This window comes from Dipodomys merriami, unplaced genomic scaffold (assembly GCF_024711535.1).
Source record: "Dipodomys merriami isolate MVZ:Mamm:240054 unplaced genomic scaffold, mDipMer1.0.p SCAF_40, whole genome shotgun sequence".
In the NCBI taxonomy this organism is placed as follows: Eukaryota; Metazoa; Chordata; class Mammalia; order Rodentia; family Heteromyidae; genus Dipodomys; species Dipodomys merriami.
In genome coordinates, this window is record NW_027205604.1 from 10,617,137 (window position 1) to 10,636,635 (window position 19,499).

A 19,499-nucleotide genomic window follows, 5' to 3' on the forward strand; every position below is an offset into this window, starting at 1 on the left:
CAGATGATGATAGTGATGGCATATGAATGTAAGAGAACACTGTCTGAGGAATTAGAGAATGGGAGAAGAGAAGTAGAAGGATACTGAAGGATACTGAAGGATGGAGGGGACTTAAATACAGACAGATGGACAGACAGAAGCCTACCAAACATGTTTGAGAAAAGTCCCAAGTTCACAGTATAGATGAAAGAAATAATCACAATGAAACTTCCCTGTGTCATTAATGCATGGTACATCAAACTAAAAGCAATTACAAGAAATAAGATATAGTAGAAAAGGTAACTGAGGCCTGGGGATCTGTTGGGCAACAAGACCTGTAGTTTACAGTATGGACTAGTGAACTTAAGGCTATGTTGTGCGTGAGTGGTCTAATGCATATATTGTAAGGCTTCTGTAAAATCAACTGTGAGTTAAAATGGCCCGGCTCCCTGTTCAAGCAGCGGATAACAGAGGAACAGTGAGGAGCATCAGCTGAAGCATGTGTCTGAAACTTCCTCTGCTCAGCCTTCATCCTTCACTGGGCTTCCTGGGAGTTCTCATGATTTTTCATGGTCGTTGACAAGTTGTACAGTAATTTCCTTTGCTCTCTCTCTCTCTCTCTCTCTCTCTCTCTCTCTCTCTCTCTCTCTCTCTCTCTCTCTCTCTCTCTCTCTTTTAATGCTCATTGATTCTGTGGGATGTGAATTGTCTAGTAAAGATTGCAAGTCCAATACTATATCTAAAAATCAAGTATGAAAAGGTTTGATTGCTCTTAGGAGGGAATTCCATTATGTCTCAAAATCTGTCAATCAAATCATTGGATCTGAAATCATAGTGATCCTTGTGTAGCTCAGATATGAATAATTGTTGAATGCATCTAACTCATTTGAATGCATTCACCATACATGAAAATACAGTCCTTAAACAATAGCAGGGAGACTTGATAAGATAATTAATATGGGCATAATTACATGATAGCAAAGCTCCAAGCAGAAATAAAATTGCAGGTGTGACTTTCCTGTGTTTCCTTCTTGTTGTTCTTGCTCATTGTAAGAGTTCTCTTTGGGTAGAATCTTTTTTTTTTTAGTGCTGAAATAAAGTTAGAAAGGCATAATTATTTAGAACTAAACAATGTCATTATTTTTCTTGATTCCAAGTGATTTAAGAAAGTTTGACAATGTTAGTTTTTTTAAGCTATTACATTCCTATGTGATAGTATCTTACTCTAACTGGTTTGGAACCATTCTGTGTTGTTTTTATGTCATCTTTGTTATAGTGCTAAAATACTGAATCCACATTAGTTTTATTTGACATCATTTATCTGTTGAAGAATAAGTTGCATATATCATAAATTATCGTCTAGATCTCTGCTCGGTTTTATTATCCTTTTATGTGTTAAGGGAGAGTAACTTTAAATAAATCTTTGATTAATAAAAGTTGGTAAAAAAATCAGATCTTTCCAGGAAAGGTGAATAAATTGTCTCTTAAGTTCTACTTTAAGTTATTTGTTGCTGGAAAACATAATAAATTTCAGCACGTGCATTTTTCATTTCTAGGGTTTAATTTCTGTCCAGGTTAGGGTAAGTTCAATAAGTAGTAGTCTTATTTTCAGATTATTAATATTGTATACCAATACCACTTCTCTGTCGTCAGATAGACCCTGAGCAGAATGGGATTTTAAGTGTGATTCTGCTGAGTTCCAGAACTCTAATTTTCTTTCACTCTGTACCTTCCTGTATTTTCATGGAGACTTGAGCGACTGCCTCGTATTCTTTATTTTCCAGTTTTCTGCTCAATGGAAATTCCTTTGCTTCCCCACTGTTTCCTCCTCTTCCCAGCTTGCAGTGAATTTTTGGTCCTAACAGTGGACCACATCTTTGTCCAAACTCTGGGTCTCATTATTGCCTCACTATTCACTACCTGAGCCACACCCCCAGCTCGTTTAGCTTTAGTTATTATTCAGACAGAATTTTGTGGTTTTGCCTGACTGACCTACACTGCAAATCTTCCATGTTTTACCTCTGTCATAGGTAAGATTACAGCCTTGTATCCCCATACCAGGCTTATTGGTTGAGATGGGGAATCTTCCTAATGTTTTATCCAGACTCTGTTATTTCCTATCTCTGCTTCTTGCAAAGCTGAGTTTACAAGTGTGAATTACCACTCTCATTTGAAAAGCATTTTTTTAAAACAAGGAATGATTCATATGATATAAAATTTAAAAACAGTTAAAGTTTAAATGACTTCAAATTTAAGTTTATTTTTAACTGATTCATAAAAAATTAAAATCATAAATGTGTAAATGAGTGAATTTAGTATGTAACTTGATCCTTCAAAAGGATATATTTTTAATTTAAGATTTCCAAGTCCCAACTCTCTTCAACAATCACAGCAATCAATGGATTGGTACTGTGTTTCCAGCAATGCTGTAACAAAGTCTTCCTCTCTGGGTATGCAGTTATATCGCTTTCTCTTCTTTATTTGCCTAGTGAATTTAAGAGAAATAATGGAACTCTTCTATAGAGTGCAGGATTGCTAGTTTTTTTTGGGGGGGGGTCCGGTTATGGGGCCTGAACTCTGGGCCTGGGCACTGTACCTCAGCTCTTCAGCTCAAGGCTAGCACTCTACCACTTGAGCCACAGCACCACTTCTGGTTTTTTTTTGCTTGTGTGGTGCTGAGGAATCGAACCCAGGGCCTCATGCATGCAAGGCAAGCGCTCTACCACTGAGCCACCTTCCCAGCCCAGGACTGCTAGTTTTTAATGCAAGGTTGTATTTCCAATAAAATTTTTTTTTCTACACAAACCAAAGAAAGTCAACCCTATGAAACAAGATGTTGGCTGGGTAAAGTGGTCCAGGTCTGTAATCCCCACGCTTGGGAGGAGAATTGTGAGTTTGAGACCGACCTGAACCCCATAGCAAGAATCAGTACCATAAACTAAACTGAGCAACAACAAAACAAATCCTAATGCCAAAACCACCACCATCATGCCATGGAAGAAGATATTCCCCACATAATTTTTTCAAACTTGCACAGTTAGTAAGGGGTACGCTGAGTGTGAACTGGAAAGTTCTAGATCAGATAAAGGGCTATGGCTAGGTCAACACGATCATAAATATTTATCACTGGACAGCCAAAAAACAGTGTATGACGATGGTGGTTAAACTTTAGAAACGCCCACACTACCATAAAGCATATGAGTAAAGAAAAAAACTGAACTGAAACTTTTAACTCTTCGACCTTAACTTTCACAAGTGCCACATTCCCCAAAGCCATAAAATCTCAACCCTCTTTACTTTGATTAATGACACATTGTCAGAGTGATGGATTCTTCTAGAGTGTAATTTGAAAGATAATATCATTCTAAGGGGGGGAAAAGTTCAGGTGAGAATTTAGGTGAGTGAGTAGATGGAGCTTCCCAGCCGGGCCAGGGTCTGCACCTGCCGCTGTAAATCACACTCTCTGGGCTCCACTGTAAGCTTCTGCCCTGCTGTGAACCATATGATTTACTGCGTCTTCTGAAGATGGTTTCGGTTTGATTTTTAAAACATTTTTCACATGCTCAGCAGTTGCCCAGTTAATTTTATATCCTTGTGTCCCTTTCTCCTCCTGTCATTAGTACTGATTCTATTTCAATTTTATTATTGGGGGCGGGGGAACAGGGAGGTCGGTTGTAGACCTTGAACTCACTCAGGGCCTGGGCGCTATCCCTGAACTCCTTTTGCTCAAGGCTAGCGCTCTACCACTTTGAGCCATAGTGCCACTTCCAGATTTCTGGTGGTTTGTCTTGGACTTTCCTGCCCCTGAGTGGCTTTGAACTGTGGTTCTGGTATCTCAGCCTCCTGAGTGACTAGATTATAGGTGTGAGCCACCAGTGTCCAGCTGTGGTTTCCTATTTTCTGTGCAGAAGACCAAAAGAGATGTACTTTTGAGTTGAGCTCCAAACTTGGAAAATATTTTAATGCATGCCACAGAGTTATTGTGAATATACCACTAATCCATGTATAACTTTCCTGTTATTACTGACTAATTACTTAGTAATTAAAATAGTAATTGTTACATAATGAAGGGTTACATTTATACACGAACTCTGTACAACAAATAAATGAAGTAAGCCAGACCCAAAGAAACATAGGTTCCAAGGTTTCCCTTATTTGCAATAACTAGTATGCACCTAGGATAATCTTATCAGAAAAGCAGAAAAGGTCAAAAGCTATGTACATATATATGACCATATAAGATGATGCTAAGTGAAGTGAACCCCCCCAAGATAGGGACACAAGAGGTTTTTTTCTTTGTTGTTGTTGTTTTAAATGTACTGTGTAATTTGTTTTTGTTTCTTTTGTACGTTGTTCCCCCACAGTATAACCCCTGTTGTCATTGTATTTGATTCTGGTACCCTGAATCTTGTATATACATTTTTCTAATTTAAGAAGGGGAAGGGTGATAACAAAATGCTGAAACAAGGATATAGGTTGACCCATTGCAACATTGAAGTGGGGAGGGGAGGAGTTAGGGAGGTGGGGAGGGCAGGGATGGTAGGGGAAAAACAAAGGAGGAGGCAATAATGCTAGATAGGAAATGTACTCATTACCTTACTCATGTAACTGTAACCCCTCTGTATAGCATCTTTACAATGAAAAAAGCTTCCAGAAAATAGTTCCAAATTCTAGACAGTAGTTGACCTTGGGTATTATCATTTGTGAATTGGTAAGTACCTTTATTCAATTAATGTAAGAGATTTATTTATTTATTTATTTATTTGTGATGGTCCTGAGTCTTGAACTTGGGGCCTAGAGGTTGTCCCTGAGCTTTTGTGCTTGAGGCTAGCACTTTACCATTTGAGTCATAGTTTTACTTTCATTTCTTTGGGTGGTTAATTAGAGTTAAGAGACTCAGAGACTTTCTTGCCTGGGTTGGCTTTCAGCCTTGATCCTCAGATTTCAGCCTCCTGAGTAGCTTGGACTACAGGTGTGAGCCACCTGTAACTGGCTATAATGTATTTATATACTTGTTCATACACAATATATATATATATATATATATATATATGCACACACACACACACACACACACACACACACATATATATATATATATATATGAAGTTAAACATAGAAAACTAAACACTTAACTTTTACATACATGACTATTCAGAATTGAAATTTTGTGGGTTATTTAAAAATATTTAGTTTCAGAAAACCAAAAGTCAAACATATTTTCTGCATTGTGAAGACTAAATAAACTTGAAAATGAAAAGGAGATGGGTTAGAAGAGGCCCAAGATCTACAGTTATTTAATCATGACTAGGCTTTCTGTTGTAAACTTTTTTTTTTTTTTTTTGTCGGTTGTGGGGCTTGAACTCTGGGCCTGGGCACTGTCCCTCAGCTCTTCAGCTCAATGCGAGCACTCTACCACTTGAGCTACAGCACCACTTCGGTTTTCTGGTGGTTTATTTGAGATAAGAGTTTCACGGACTTTCCTGCTCAGGCTGGCTTTGAACCATGATCCTTAGATCTTGGCCTCCTGAGTAGCTAGGAATACAGGCTTGAACCACTGGCACCCGGCTGTAAACTTTTTATCTATAGCATGAGACCCATAAATAGCTGCATACTTTCCTTGTATAATTGTTTTTAAAATAGGAGAAATAAAGTATGTATAGGCAGTAATATAATGGAAGATAATATTTAAGTGTATGCTTTTTTTGAAAAACCTTTTTCATTTATCAACATTTTACTTATTTTTTTTAATTTGGTAAAAGTAGAGGACTTGAAGATCCTTCGCTAAAAATTCCAGCTCATCAATTATTCCCAATTCTCTTTGATTTCAGTAGTATATTTAACTTAAGACTTTTGTCATTTCTGAGATTTTTATTATGTAAACTAAAAACGTTATAAATATTATTGGGATGTTCATAGCAGGATTCACTGTAGGACAAGAATAATTTTTTAATCTTTTTTTTATTGTGAAAATACCGTACAGAGAGGTTGCAATTACATGGGCAAGATAATGAGTACATTTCTTATCAAGCATTGTAGCCTCCTCCTTTGTTTCCCCTTCCCATCCCTTCCTATCTCCCTCCACCTCCCACCCCCACCCTCTACCCCCGGCCAAAGTTGTAAAGTTCGTTTTCGACATAATGACTTGTACATCTCATTGTTGCAATGGGTCCACCTGTATTCCTATTTAAGTGGTTTGTTTTTTCTCTTCCCCTCCACAAATTATACCAACATCAAATACAATGAAAGCAGGGGTTATACTGTGGGGGAGGGACATACAAGGCAACAAAGAAATCATCGTATAAATATGTTAGAAATAATCGCAAGAAAGAAAAACCATTTGAGTTCTTAACTTGGGGTTCATTTCACCTAACATCAACTTATCTGACCTTTTCTGCTTGTCTCAGACATATACTAGTTATTGCAAATAAGGGAAACCATGGGACCTATGTTTCTTTGGACCTGGCTTACTTCACTTAATATAATTTTTTCCAAGTCTTTCTGTTTCCTAACAAATGGGGCAATGTCATTCTTTCTGATTGTGTATACACACCACATTTTCAGGACAAGAATAATTTTTGTTTTGTATTATTCGCATCAGTACACAGTTAAATAATTATTCCATCTTGATAATACTATATGATATTAATACTATTGCCTTTATTTTATAGACATGAAATGAAACTTGACATGATAACTGGTTGGAAATCCACAGACCCTGTTTTGGGTGGTACTGGGGTTTGCTTGCTAGGCAAGTGCTCTACCACTTGAGCCATGTCTCTGCCCTTTTATTTATTGATTTGTTGAGAGGGAGGTCTCTCTGTTTGCTTGAACTAGCCAAGAACAGTGATCCTCTTTGTTCTCTGATTTATAAGTAGCTATGATTACCAGCATAAGAACTGTACTTCACCCTGAAATTCATAGACGTTTATTCCAGGCAAAATCAAGCTTCCCTTAGATTATATTTTAAAATACTGGTTAAAAGTCAAGTGTCTCTAGAAGCCTCATTATTATCATTGGAGGTTGATTATTATCTTTGGATAGCATTTCTTTCAGAAACAAGGGCAACATCGATCTAAATGGGCATTTTGATGACTTTGGAGAGCATTTGTCACATGCTACATAATATAGATAGCAAAGATAAGAAAACGTACATGTGGGCCGCATCTGTCATATTTCTGTAGCTACTTCATTAATTCACTGTGAAATAACATGAGTTAATTTGATGTTCACTGAATGACTACGCTTCGGTGTCATCTTTACTATTTAAATTGGTAACTGGATGAAAAAAATTAGAAATAGGAATGTTTCCATGGGAAAGCATATAGATTCCCCCCTCCCCCCAATCCTTGCTGATTTTTTCATGTTCTGTCTTGATGACATTGGCTAGGAAGCAAGGCCTGTTTCTTGTCTTCCCAATCCCAACTTCTTATGCAGCTTCTAACAATTCTGGGTCTCTTCTCCCAGGATTGAGTGCAAGCCCAGATGTGCTCCTGACTTGTCCAGTCTCTGATAGGAGACTCCTGAGAGACTTCTCAACTCAGGACATTCTCTTGCTCATGTGGTCCAGGCTGGTAGAGGGGGCAGAGCTGTGGGAGGGACTAAATGATTCCAGAAAGAGCAGCAGAGAGTGGCAGAAAAGATGGTGGTTTGAGGAGGGAGGCCTGGGAGAACTTAGTGCTGACTAGGCAACTGCATTTGAATAGTACCTACTTTCTAGAACTGTCTGGATGAGCTTTCTCCCCTTAATTCTCCAATCAAGATATCTGAACAAAATAATGCACTTACCAATTTGGGCTTGGCATCCTGGAACGGCTGATAGTGCTTGGACCATGGCCCTGCTTGGCTGCCCACTCTCTGACCCACCAAGGACAAGGTTTTTTAAAGTCTCTGTACTTCAGTCTCTATACCTAAAACAGAGATTAGAGTTGACTTCAAGAATGAAACATTTGTATGTTCACAAATAAAATAAAATTAAATTAAAAAAAATTAAAAAAAAAAAAGAATGAAACATTTCCAAGATGTTTAGAATAGTTGGGACACCAAACTAGTGTCCTCTGATGGTGGCTGTCACTATTATAAAGGTTGATCAAAATGTCAACTTTTCTTTTCCCCCTGGTTTCTGAGGCTTGAACTCAGGGCCTAGGTACTGTCCCTGAATGTTTTTTTTTCCCTCATGCTTATCTTGTGGCATTTTGGTGGTTAATTGGAAATAAAAGTCTCACGGACTTTTCTGCCCAGGCTGGCTTTGAACTGAAAATCCTCAGATCTCAGTCCTCTGAGCAGCTAGAATTATAGGTGTGAACCACCAGTGCCTGGCCTCCACTTGATTTAGATATTCATTAAAATGTACTGACTTTTCTGTGACACACAATGAAAGCTGATAGCTTGGTTTGTTGTTTATAAAGAGGCTTCTGAGTCATAGTTCATTTCTTTTTATTCAATAGTCAAAATCTCAGATATTGTCCAGTGTGTTGGATGTTGCGCATCGATTCATAAAAGAAGTGAATCCGGATGAAGCTAAAGGAGGGAATATCTCAATAAAAGAGGCCAATAAAAGCCAGAGTAGGCCCACATCCCCACCTGTGTGGACCAGCAACTCTGAGGTAAGCTGGGCTGGATGGTCCCAGGATGGAATCTACAGATCTAACTGGAGTTATGGCAGTTTGGAGATTTGTGTATCATATTATTTAAAGTGGATTCATGTTTTATTAGTCAAATATATGTTGGGTGTAAAATGATGTTTAAGCAAGAGATTAGTGTGATTCCATTGAAAACTGATCTTTTTTATGAATGATCTTTTGACCTGATGGATTTCTGGGCATTTGTTCCATGTCAAGAATTTAATAAGGATGCTAGGGAAATATTAAAAGAAAGGCCATGAGGCAATATAACAATTTTTATATAAGTCCAGTCTTCAGAGAGACTAAGAATACAAAGCTTTCCCAGTGTTTTAAGTGACAAGCAATTTGAAAATTAAAAAATATTTGTACCAGTTCTGGGATTTTAATTTAGGGTCTGGGCACTCATCCTGAGCTTCTTTTGCTCCAGGCTAATACTTTATCACTTGAGGCACAGCTCCACATGTGGCTTTTTGTGGTTAATTGAAGATAAGAGTCTCACAGACTTTTCTGCCCAGGATGGTTTTGAACTTCGATCCTCAGATCTCGGCCTCCCGATTAGCTAGGATCATAGTCATGAACCACTAGGACCTGGCTATTTAAGAAGCAGCTTGATAGAAAATTCTGGTAGTTAAAAAAAAAAAAAGAAAATTCTAGTAGTTATTCAGGTTAGCTATTTATCCCATGATGTGCTGAATATGTTTTTAAAAAACAGCTCATCTCCATATTTTTATAACAGACTTTTGCAGATTCTTTTTTTTTTTTTTTCCTTTGGTTCTGGGGCTTGAATTCAGGGCCTGGGCACTGTCCCTGCGCCCTCTTTGCTCAAGGCTAGCACCCTACCACTTGAGCCACAGCACCATTTCTGGCCTTTTCTGAGTAGTTTATTGAAGAGCTCTCAGCCTCCTGAGTAGCTAGGATTACAGACCTGCATCACATGCTGTTTGGCTGTGCGGGTTCTTCAGTAAGAATCTCCTGTAGTCCTTGCCCTTTCAGAGCTCGCTCTCCCTTCGCTGCAGTTCTGAAGCTGAGAGACTTGGTTGGTGTGGAGCTTGTTCCCTCCAACCAAGTCTGAGCTGTACCGAGGTCTCTCAGGTTTTACACTCATGTTCACTGAGATGAAAGAGAATGAAGTCTATGTTAGCCGAAGCTCTTCCCAACAGAGGAATTGTGTTTGCATTTTCTAAGCAAGAAAGTGTTTTCGTGGATCAATGTTCTCTCTCCTCCCTCTCACCCTCCTTCCCCTTCTCCCTCCCTCTCTCCCTCCCCTTTTCTCCTTCTGTTCCTAAATTCTTCCTTAAGTGGCAATCAAGAGGAGGTTTGAGCTCAGGGTCTCATGCTTACTAGGGAAATCCTCTCCCGCTTGGATCACACCTCCAGACTGTTTTTTGCTTCAGTTCCTTTTTTCTTATTAGTGACTTACGGGATCTGGTGGGAACTTGAAATTGCCGAGCTTTTGAAGTTCTTGAGCAGAGTGACAATGAGCAGAATTTTCACAGGTGTGGTGCTGGCCCGTAACCTCAGTGCTCAGGAGGCTAAGTGAGGAGGATTAGGAGCGAGAGGCCAGTCTGGGATACATAGCAACGTCTTCTCTCTACAACCACAACTGAAAGTAAAAAGTAAAAAAGAAACAGTGATTCTTCTGCAGTGTCAAGATTATAGGGAATTGGAGGCCTGAGCATTGCCAACAGAATGTATACATGTTTTTGTGGACACGGTGAATAACCTAAGAACCAATCAAACCTATAATATTAATTTATCTTATAATTGCCAGTGCAAGAAAGCATCAATGCAGTTAAATAAGTTACTTAAACAATACCATCCGAATTTAAAATACAGCTGATTTATAATGATGAGTCATTAGCCTTACCTATGTGTTAAGACTCCAGAAAAGATGCTAAAGCACAGTTTGATGTATTTTGTACTGATTTAGGTAAAAAGAAACAAGACGGATCGGGGGGAATGCACAAGTCCGGGAGACCAGCTCTTGTGTGAAGGAGTTTTTGATGAAGTGGCTTCTGCCCAATATTTCCAAGAAGCGTTAAACCATTGGAGAGCTGGAAATCCTGACAACAAGGAGAAGCAGAACTCACAGGCAGGAAAACCAGGTACGGCTGCTACTGAAATGCTTAGCAGGCATACAGGCAGGGTGGCTTTAGTGATCCCCATTCTCTCTGAAGAGAATTGCAATGTTTGAAAACTTCACGGCTTGCTGTCAGTCCTTCACGCGGCATTTGGTATGCAATCTATGATGGCAGGTGGTTGGCTTAGTATTTACAGACCCTGAATTGGGTCCTAGGGATATTTTATCTTTGTTTCCTATGTAAATTCAGGCAGTCCAATCAATGTAATATTTTAGTGGGTCTTTCACTTTTTTTTCTTTTAGCAAGAAACAGTTGTTAGGGTAACAATTCCATTTTAGAGTTCTAATTGTGATATGCGAAATAGGAGAATCTGTGAGACAGAAAAAGAAGAGATTTTTAGGTGTATATTGAAAAATATGATCTCAAGGTTTACTGTGAAATTCAGCAGGATAATTGATTGATGTTTGAAAATATCTTTGACTTTCCTTTTCTTCTGTCTCTCTTTCCCTCCTTTCTTCCCTGTCTCTGGTAGTGCTAAAGTTTGAACTCGGATTCTTTTACTTGCTAGGGAGTTACCCTACCATTGAGCCAAATCTCTAGCCCTGTATTTCACTGATTATTTTTGAGTTAGAGTCCTACTTTCAGCCTGACATGCATTCGGGCTGTGATCCACCTATTATCAGGCTTCCTATAGTTGCTCTGGGGTTTGGCTTGGGGAGATATGGATGCTGTAGTTGACGGTGTATAACCTAGTCAGCCATCCTCCCATACTGCAAGGGCTCAGAAGAACATTTTCTACCAGTCCTTGCGCGCTGTCACCTTTAATCCAATTTGTTGTGGCTTTGTCCTGTAGCTGAAGATGGTTGTGGAGGGAAATGATTGAGCTGTCTGTTTTCCAAAAACATAATGGGAATCTAGAATGGTAGAGGCAGATGTGAGTACATAATCAATAAAGTTGCAAAGAAAAAACAATCAAAATATGGTGCAGGGAAGGGTAATGAGCAGGAGGTTTTATTCACCAGGGTCTTAGATGCTAAGGAGTGGACAAAGTTGTACAGCATCCTGTTTGATCCGTATGGTGGGATGACTATTATATAGCCATCAAGTATGACTTGGATGTGCCATACTGAGGATTCAGTTTTTAAAAATTATAACATTTATTTATGTGTTCTAATTATCTACCTATATTTATATTTTAATTGTCAAGGTATGTACAGAGGGGTTACAGTTACATAAGTAAGGTAATCAGTACCTTTCTTGTCAAACTTGTTACCCCTTCCCTCATTTTTCTCCTACTTTCCCTCCCTCAACCATCCCACCCCCAAGCTGGAGAGATCATTTCCAACATATTGTCTGGTGTATATCACTGTTGCATTGGTTCTTTGTCTCACCATTCTGTTGTTCCCCTTCCAGTTTTATGATGTTGCCAGACTTAAAATCTGAAGGCACCTGTACATGAAATCATCCATCTGTGTGTGTACAATGCGTTTTTATGAGAAGCCTTCACTAGCAGTACTTTTGGCTATTTGCCACATAAGTACCCAATGGAGAATGCAAATCCTCAGGGGCTGTTATTACTATAACTATTACTACTACTATTATTAATCATCTAACATTGATTTACTTTATCCCCCAATGAGGCGATGAATGAAGCCTGGCATTGATTCTTTCTCTTGTTGGATGCATCATAGCGTTGCTTTCCTATACCTGAATATATATTTGGGGAGACAAAATTAGGAGTTTGGAAATTTGAGTGTTGGCACAAAAGTCATTAACAGCGATACATAACTAGATCCCTAGAAGGAACCGACCTTCCTATTGCTATGCTACAATAACAAGCTGAAGCAATATGATTTTTCTGAACATTAAAAAAATCCATGCCATCATCAAATGTTGCTTTTAAAAATAGTCATATTTAAAGCTGGGCACTGGTGGCTCATGTATGTAATCCTAGCTACTCAGGAAGCTAATTCTCAGAACTGAGGATTATGGTTCAAAGCCATCATGGGCAGGAAAGTCTGTGAGACACTTTTCTCCAATTAAGCACCAAAATATCAGAAGTGGCTCCATGCCTCAGTGGTAGAGAGCTAGCCTTGAGCAAAAAATTCTCAGGGGTAGCACCCAGGTCCTAAGTTCAAGCCCCAGGACCAGCACCAAAAAAAAATCATATTGTTGGTTTGGTACAATAGCCAATGATCTAAGAGTGTGACTATAACTATAATAAACTTGACTAGACTAAAAGGAAACTAATCACTGTTGCTTTGTGGATGTTGATTAAACACCAACAAGCATAACACATTCTTTGTAACTAACAGCAGCTATTGACCCTACTATATACACAGCATGGTACATGGTTGCTGTGGGCAGCCAATTTGCAATCACTCAGTTATCCATCCTTGCAATTGCAGCACCAAAGCTGGCACTTATGTCTTCCAATACAACTGTGTTCCAATAAACTTTATTAACAAGTGCAGAAATGTATCCAAATAAAAACAGTGGGCCAGAGTTTAGTCTACTTTGCTAACCCCTGATCCAGGAAATCTATCCTTTACTTTTTCTATCACTGAAGATAACCAGAAATAGATAGATTAGAAAATGAAACAAAATTTGTGTCAGTATACCTTTACAATAAGATTCTTTGGTTGCAAGGGAGTATTGAAGATAATTGCCTACATGTGTCACTTACTAATTCATTAAGACTTAACACCTTAGCATTATTTAAATCTTAATCTGTTGTTGCCTAGACAAAATGCTGAAGCACCTTTGCTTCAGAAAAGCATGCGTTCTATATCTTAAGAGAAGATATGAGAATTTATAGGCTTGGCCTGATGAATTATTCACACTGGGCTTGTGTTTGTAGCCTCATCAGAAGAATGCGAAGTGCAAACTAATCTGAAAATTTGGAGTGAACCAATTAATATCGAATTTGCTGAAGACAGTCTATCATATATGGAAAAATTATGGCTTAGAAAACACAGGAGGTATTTTCTGAATTTTAAAAATATTATTTATTAGGAAATGTAAAAGCTAGCTGTGCCTGCCTTTTTATAGCCATTTTATATGTATGCTTCATATTTGCATAACTATTTTAAAGCAATATTAAATTGAAGCTTCTTCTGTTTGTGCAATAATTTTAATTATGCTTACAGAGGGTGCAACCCTGATTTAGAATTTGACTTGAAACATAAAACTGGGTATGTGAAAAAAAGGAACAAATACGGGATAGACTTTAAGAATGATAAGGGAAAATATGGTAATAAATGGTTACTGCAGATAGCCTTGCTGTTAGATCATTAACATCTGCACACACATTGGAGGCTAGAGTGTCCCCAGAATACTTTCAAGTTAACTAGACTTTTAATTTTATAATCTTTACAATACCCTCAAAACACTTTATTCCAAGACTATACCCTTACATCTTATGTTAGTTATGGTTTTTTTCCCTACTGTAATAAAACACCTGGAAGACAACTTAAAGGAGGAAAGAATATTTTATAGCACATCCTTTGGCCTCATTTCCTTGGGGAGAACATTATGGGAGTGGTAGCATGTGGCTTGTGATGGAGCTCTGACCCTGTCATGGTGGACAGAAGAGTGTAAAGGCAAATACAAGAAGGGGCTGGGGGAAAATATAACCCCATAGGACACGCCCCTGTATTCTACTTCCTTCAACTTCCTGTTTACCTCCTCAAAGATGCCATCAGGCTATGAATCCATCAAGGGATGAATCCATTCATTTAAATCAGAGATGACATGATCTAATCATCTCACACATGGAGGTGTGCTTTTCCATCTACAGAAAATTTCCCATCCATCCAGGTTGACCCTCTAGTTTACTAATTAAAACTGTTTCACAATTCAAAACTATTAAAATACTCAACCAAAACTGTGAACTAGTACACAGATTTTACTAGCACATGATTGTCATAATTTTACCATCATATTGATACATAGGATTTTGGAGGGACATGGTAAAAATCCTAAATTCAGTTTCTCTTCAGCAGAGTTCTCCACATTCCATTGTTTTTCCTTTTTCTCATTGGAAGATCATCAGAAAATACAAGGTTCTTTAGTAGTTCTAAATAGGGAGAGTCAGCATCTCTGAATTTCTAATAATCTCGAATGATGCTGGTGTGATGATGCTGTTCCCTGGATCACATTCTGAGGAGGAAAATGGTGGAGAGAGTCTCTCCTGAGTTGGCTAGCCCTTGCTTTACCATCCTTTAGGCTTAGCCATTTCCAGAGGAGGTCGTTCACTTCATCTTCTAATATTCTGACATATAGGTTTGAGAAATAAAAATCTTTTCTCACCAGCCATTTCCTGATCAGATTTACAGTCACTTGTTATATGCTTACCCAACTGAATTGATCAGTGCTCAATCAATATTTGCTAAAGTGTATAGAGCAAAAGACAGTGAGGAAAATACTATCCTAAAAGATGTTTCATTCATCCTCTCTGTGGCACCATCTTTATCAAAAAGCATTTGTTCCAGTGTCTGACTAGCCCAGATTTCCAACTTAGCTTGCTGTTGGGATAGTTGTTTATTCCCGGGCAAATCAGTTAAATTTTATTGCTCCAAGTTTGCTCATTAGGAGAAATACTGAGTAGAGAATAAACAATAGTCTGTATTTCAGAGCTCCGTTGTCTAGAGTCTGTTAGTCTTTGGATGAGGGTCTTTGCTCAGAGAATCAGAGATATGGTCATTTCTTGAAGAAATATCTGGTTATCAGCATATTTATATGAATATATGATGAAGTGTTGGTACAGTAGGTTCAGCTTGAACTAGGAAGCAGTTCTACACTTCGATATTTGTGGCTATGACTTCATTATTGGACATAGAGGTTCCCCTCCATTCAGTTTTGTTAGAAAATAATCTGAGAAATACATAGTTTGCAGTTCACTGATATCCTACATTCTTTATGTTCACAAGTGTGTAAAACCACGTGTTACCAGAATACTAGCAAACATTTAGGGTCTTCACAATTTGCGCAATGTTCCATTGGCATTAAGAATGTGCAAACTGTTCAAATTCACATTCCTGTTTCTCACAAATCCCTGCATCACTCCATGAAACCAGGAGGTTCATCATTATTGTTTCAACTTCATCATGTGGCAAGCCAGAATAACACCCATGTTTATTGAACATACTATTAAAATTTACTGGACTGATCATAGTTAGAACACACCCTGGAAAATTTGAAGTTGTTTCTTGAACTTTAAATGGATGTTTACCAAAGCCGTTCAGACAGCCAAGAATTTTATGTGGGGAAATGCATAGACTCACTTGGTCTAGAAATGAATGGTGTAGCTATTCATCTTAGTTAAAAATGACCTCCCTTCTCTCCCCAGTGATCTGGGAATGAAATCTACACACTTGACCTCTTGAGAATTCCCAGTCCTTTCTCCTTGCTTTCCATTTGTCTTGCTATCTTCAACCCTCAATGTTAATTAGATAAAAAATGCTCTGGCATCAGCACCTCTCTTTCAAACCACGGGGACCTATTTCATCCCCCCTACTGGTTAGCTGGAAGTTTAGACAAATGCCCACAGATTCACTTAGAACTCCATCAACTGAACGGTCAAGCTGGTGAGATAAAACACACACTTGCAAATGAGCTTTTTAAATAGTGCGGCACGTTGCAGAGGCCTCATGTGGCTTTGTGGAGAATTCTAGACTTACATCATCACTTTGTTTTTCATCTTAAACAGTAGGATATAGGATTGATTAAAAAAGAAGCCTGTGTGATGTCCAGTTGCATTCCAAAACGTTTAACCCATTGAAATTCTATTATATACAACCACTATTTTCTGCTGTGAATTAAAAGTGTAGTTAGAGTTTCATTGGTAGTTTTGTGTTCACTTGGGTAAATAAATAGCCAATTTTCAGATTACCCATGCTGATTTTTTAAAACCCCTGTCTTTCCTGTGTGGTAGAACGCCGCAGGAGTTGCAGAGCACGCAGTCCGATCCTGTCACCTGTGTGCGAGAGACAACTAGCGAAGAAGAGTGCTCCTGGAATGAAAAAGAGGACAAAGAAGACAATAGTGATGGTCAGCAAGGCTTTCAAAAATCTATCATTTAAAGTGACTTCCAGCAAGCTTTAAGTAGCCTCCTTTTATCTCCCAGATGAGAATCAGAGATGCTCTCTTCTCATCCTCTAGACTGACTTTGCCTCAAAGAGTTTCATTTAAAAAGTGAATACTAGTTGGGCACTAGTAGCTCACAACTGTAATCCTCACTATGTATGTGGTGGTGGGGGGGCAGAGGTGAGGGCTGAGATTGGGAAGAAGAGAGTTCAAGGCCAACCCCAGGCAGAAGACTTTGTGACACCACCCTTAACTGATAGCTGGATACAATGGTACCCACTTGCCTTTCTAGCGATGGGGGAAGCTGGGGTTAGGAGATCAAAGTTCTAGGTCAGGCTAGACTCCATTTGGGGAAGACCAGCTAGAGATGATAGGGCCTGCTTGTCATCTCAGTTATAGCAGGAAGCCTAAAGTAGATAACTCAAGGTCCAGGCCCCTTCCAGGAAAAGAAGCAAGACCCCATCTGAGTAAGAAACTGTACAGAAAGGGCTGGAGGTGTGGTTCAGTGGTAGAAGACCTACCTAGTAAGTGTGAGATTCCTGAATTCAAACACAGTACCCCACTAAAAAAAATAAGAAAATGAATGGTAAAAATCTGCATGGTTTTCCAGAACTGGAAAAACTGCAAATGTTTCTATGTTTGTATCGATGCCTTGGAAAAGATGATTCTTGCATTGCTTGCAGAATTATGACACAAAAGGAAAGTATCAGATGAGAAGTAATCAGACTCTTTGAAATTATCAGAGAAAAGAAATGATCAGATTCTTTGGTGGTGATATCTCCAATGTTGTTTTCTAGATGAGGAGATCAAAATACAGTATCCTACTCCTTTTCTGCCAATAGAAGAAATAAAATTAGAGAGATTTGAGCCATCGCTAAAGATAATAGAATTGGATGATGTAAGTGCCCAGCTGCTATTCACATTCCTCAACAAACAAAATCCATGAACCTACAGTTATACCTCCATATTATTGTTGATGCAATTTCTTACATAACTCTTCTAAATTCAAGAGAAATTTATATATGTTTAAATTTAGACACACTAACAAAAATAAGGCAGCATATTTTTTAATGTAGAGTGTAAATTTGTGAGCTAAATTGATATTTCTACTTCATTTTGGAGGTGAGAAGACATTGCACTGTGCTAACTTATGGGATGTAGTTTGGTGTTCGGTTGGTTTAATGCTGTACTTTATCTGGCTTTTATATAAACCTCAGTTTTGTTATATAGTGTATGTTAAGTAGCATCGAAATAAAAATGTACTTTATTGTCTATATAAAGGAAGAAGTAGCATTTAAGATTTAAGAAGTTTATTATCTCAGTAAGTTGTACAGTAATCCCTAGTAGATACAAATAGAATCATCTAGAAGTGGGGTCCATCAGACAGAGCTAAGAGCCTCTGGCTAAAAAAGGCTTAGGATTTGACAAAAATCACTGCATTTCTGAATTTCCAGTAGTCCAGTAACAAAATTAACCATTTGTCTCAGAAAATAATTAGAATGAAGAAGGTACCTGTTCAATGCTTTTTCTTCTTTTTTTTTGTCATTCATGGGGCTTGAAGTCAGGGTCTGTGTGCTGTACTTGATCTCTTTTTGCCTAGTGCTCTACCACTTTTGAGCTACAGCTCAACTTCCACTTTATGGTGGTTAATTGGAACTAAGAGTCTCATGGACTTTCCTGCCCAGTCTGACTTTGAACTGTGATACTTAGATATCATCCTCCTGAGTTGCTATGATTACAGGTGTAAGCAACTCACGCCTAGCCTTCTTGTTTGGGTTGGTAGTTGGTGACATTCTCTTTTGCTTTTCTCTCATTAGCATCATTTCATTTTTCCTCTGGGTTAGTTTGAAATATTGAGCAAATACCTATATATATATCTATATATATATCTATATATATACATGCATACAGACATATATGCTATTTTTTTATTTTTTACTGCATTGAATACATTTATGACATAGCAGTCAGAGAACTATTTCACTTGATGCTTAGTAGTTATCTAATAAAGTACACGTTATTAACTATAGGCTCCATGTGCACTAGTTGTGACAAAGTGAATGACAATCCCAGCACCCTCAACAGCAAAAGAGTTGGATCTGCTTAGTTCTCCTAGAATTGCAGGCTATAATTAGACTACTCATGATGTCATTTGTTGGGAGAAAATACTCTTAAATAGCACCCATCAGTAGCTGGCTACTGTATAATAAGTCTACTAAAGATACTAATATAATGTTGCATATGTTTAATAAGACTTGTGAAGAGGAACTGGAAGAACAGGGAAATGCCGTGCCTTACAAAGTTGAACTAGTTGATTCAGACAGTCAGCTAAGGTAAGATCTTCCTAAATCACTTGGGGTGTTTACTAAAAACCTAATGTGAGTTCCAGGTATATTTTAGATATGAGACCCTTGTCCTCATGTTAAGTTTTACAAGGTTATGTCGAAAAACGAACTTTACAACTTTGGCCGGGAACAGGGGGGGTGGTGGATGGGAGGGGGAGGGGGGAAGAAGGAAGCAGGGGATGGGGGGGGAGAGATGGGAAGTGATGGGAAGGGGAAACAAAGGAGGAGGCAACAATGCTTGGTAAGACTCATTACCTTGCCCATGTAATTGTAACCCCTCTGTATAGTATTATCACAATAAAAAACCAACCAACCAACCAACCAAACAAACAAAAACCTAACGTGAAAATCAATGAACTCTTTCAGTGAGAAATTCATGAGGT

At 38.4% G+C, this 19,499-nt stretch overlaps 1 protein-coding gene across 2 annotated transcripts in view; it reads left to right on the forward strand.

The window, feature by feature from the left end:
• Zbbx (zinc finger B-box domain containing) overlaps positions 1 to 19,499 on the forward strand; it is an 82,003-nt gene that overhangs the window by 36,249 nt on the left and 26,255 nt on the right. For both annotated transcript variants that reach the window (XM_069991947.1, XM_069991948.1), the window contains 6 exons: positions 8,427 to 8,585; positions 10,534 to 10,708; positions 13,545 to 13,665; positions 16,620 to 16,735; positions 17,569 to 17,669; positions 19,025 to 19,104. In XM_069991947.1, coding sequence (XP_069848048.1) covers positions 8,427 to 8,585; positions 10,534 to 10,708; positions 13,545 to 13,665; positions 16,620 to 16,735; positions 17,569 to 17,669; positions 19,025 to 19,104 — 752 coding nt within the window. The remainder of the gene's footprint in view (positions 1 to 8,426; positions 8,586 to 10,533; positions 10,709 to 13,544; positions 13,666 to 16,619; positions 16,736 to 17,568; positions 17,670 to 19,024; positions 19,105 to 19,499) is intronic.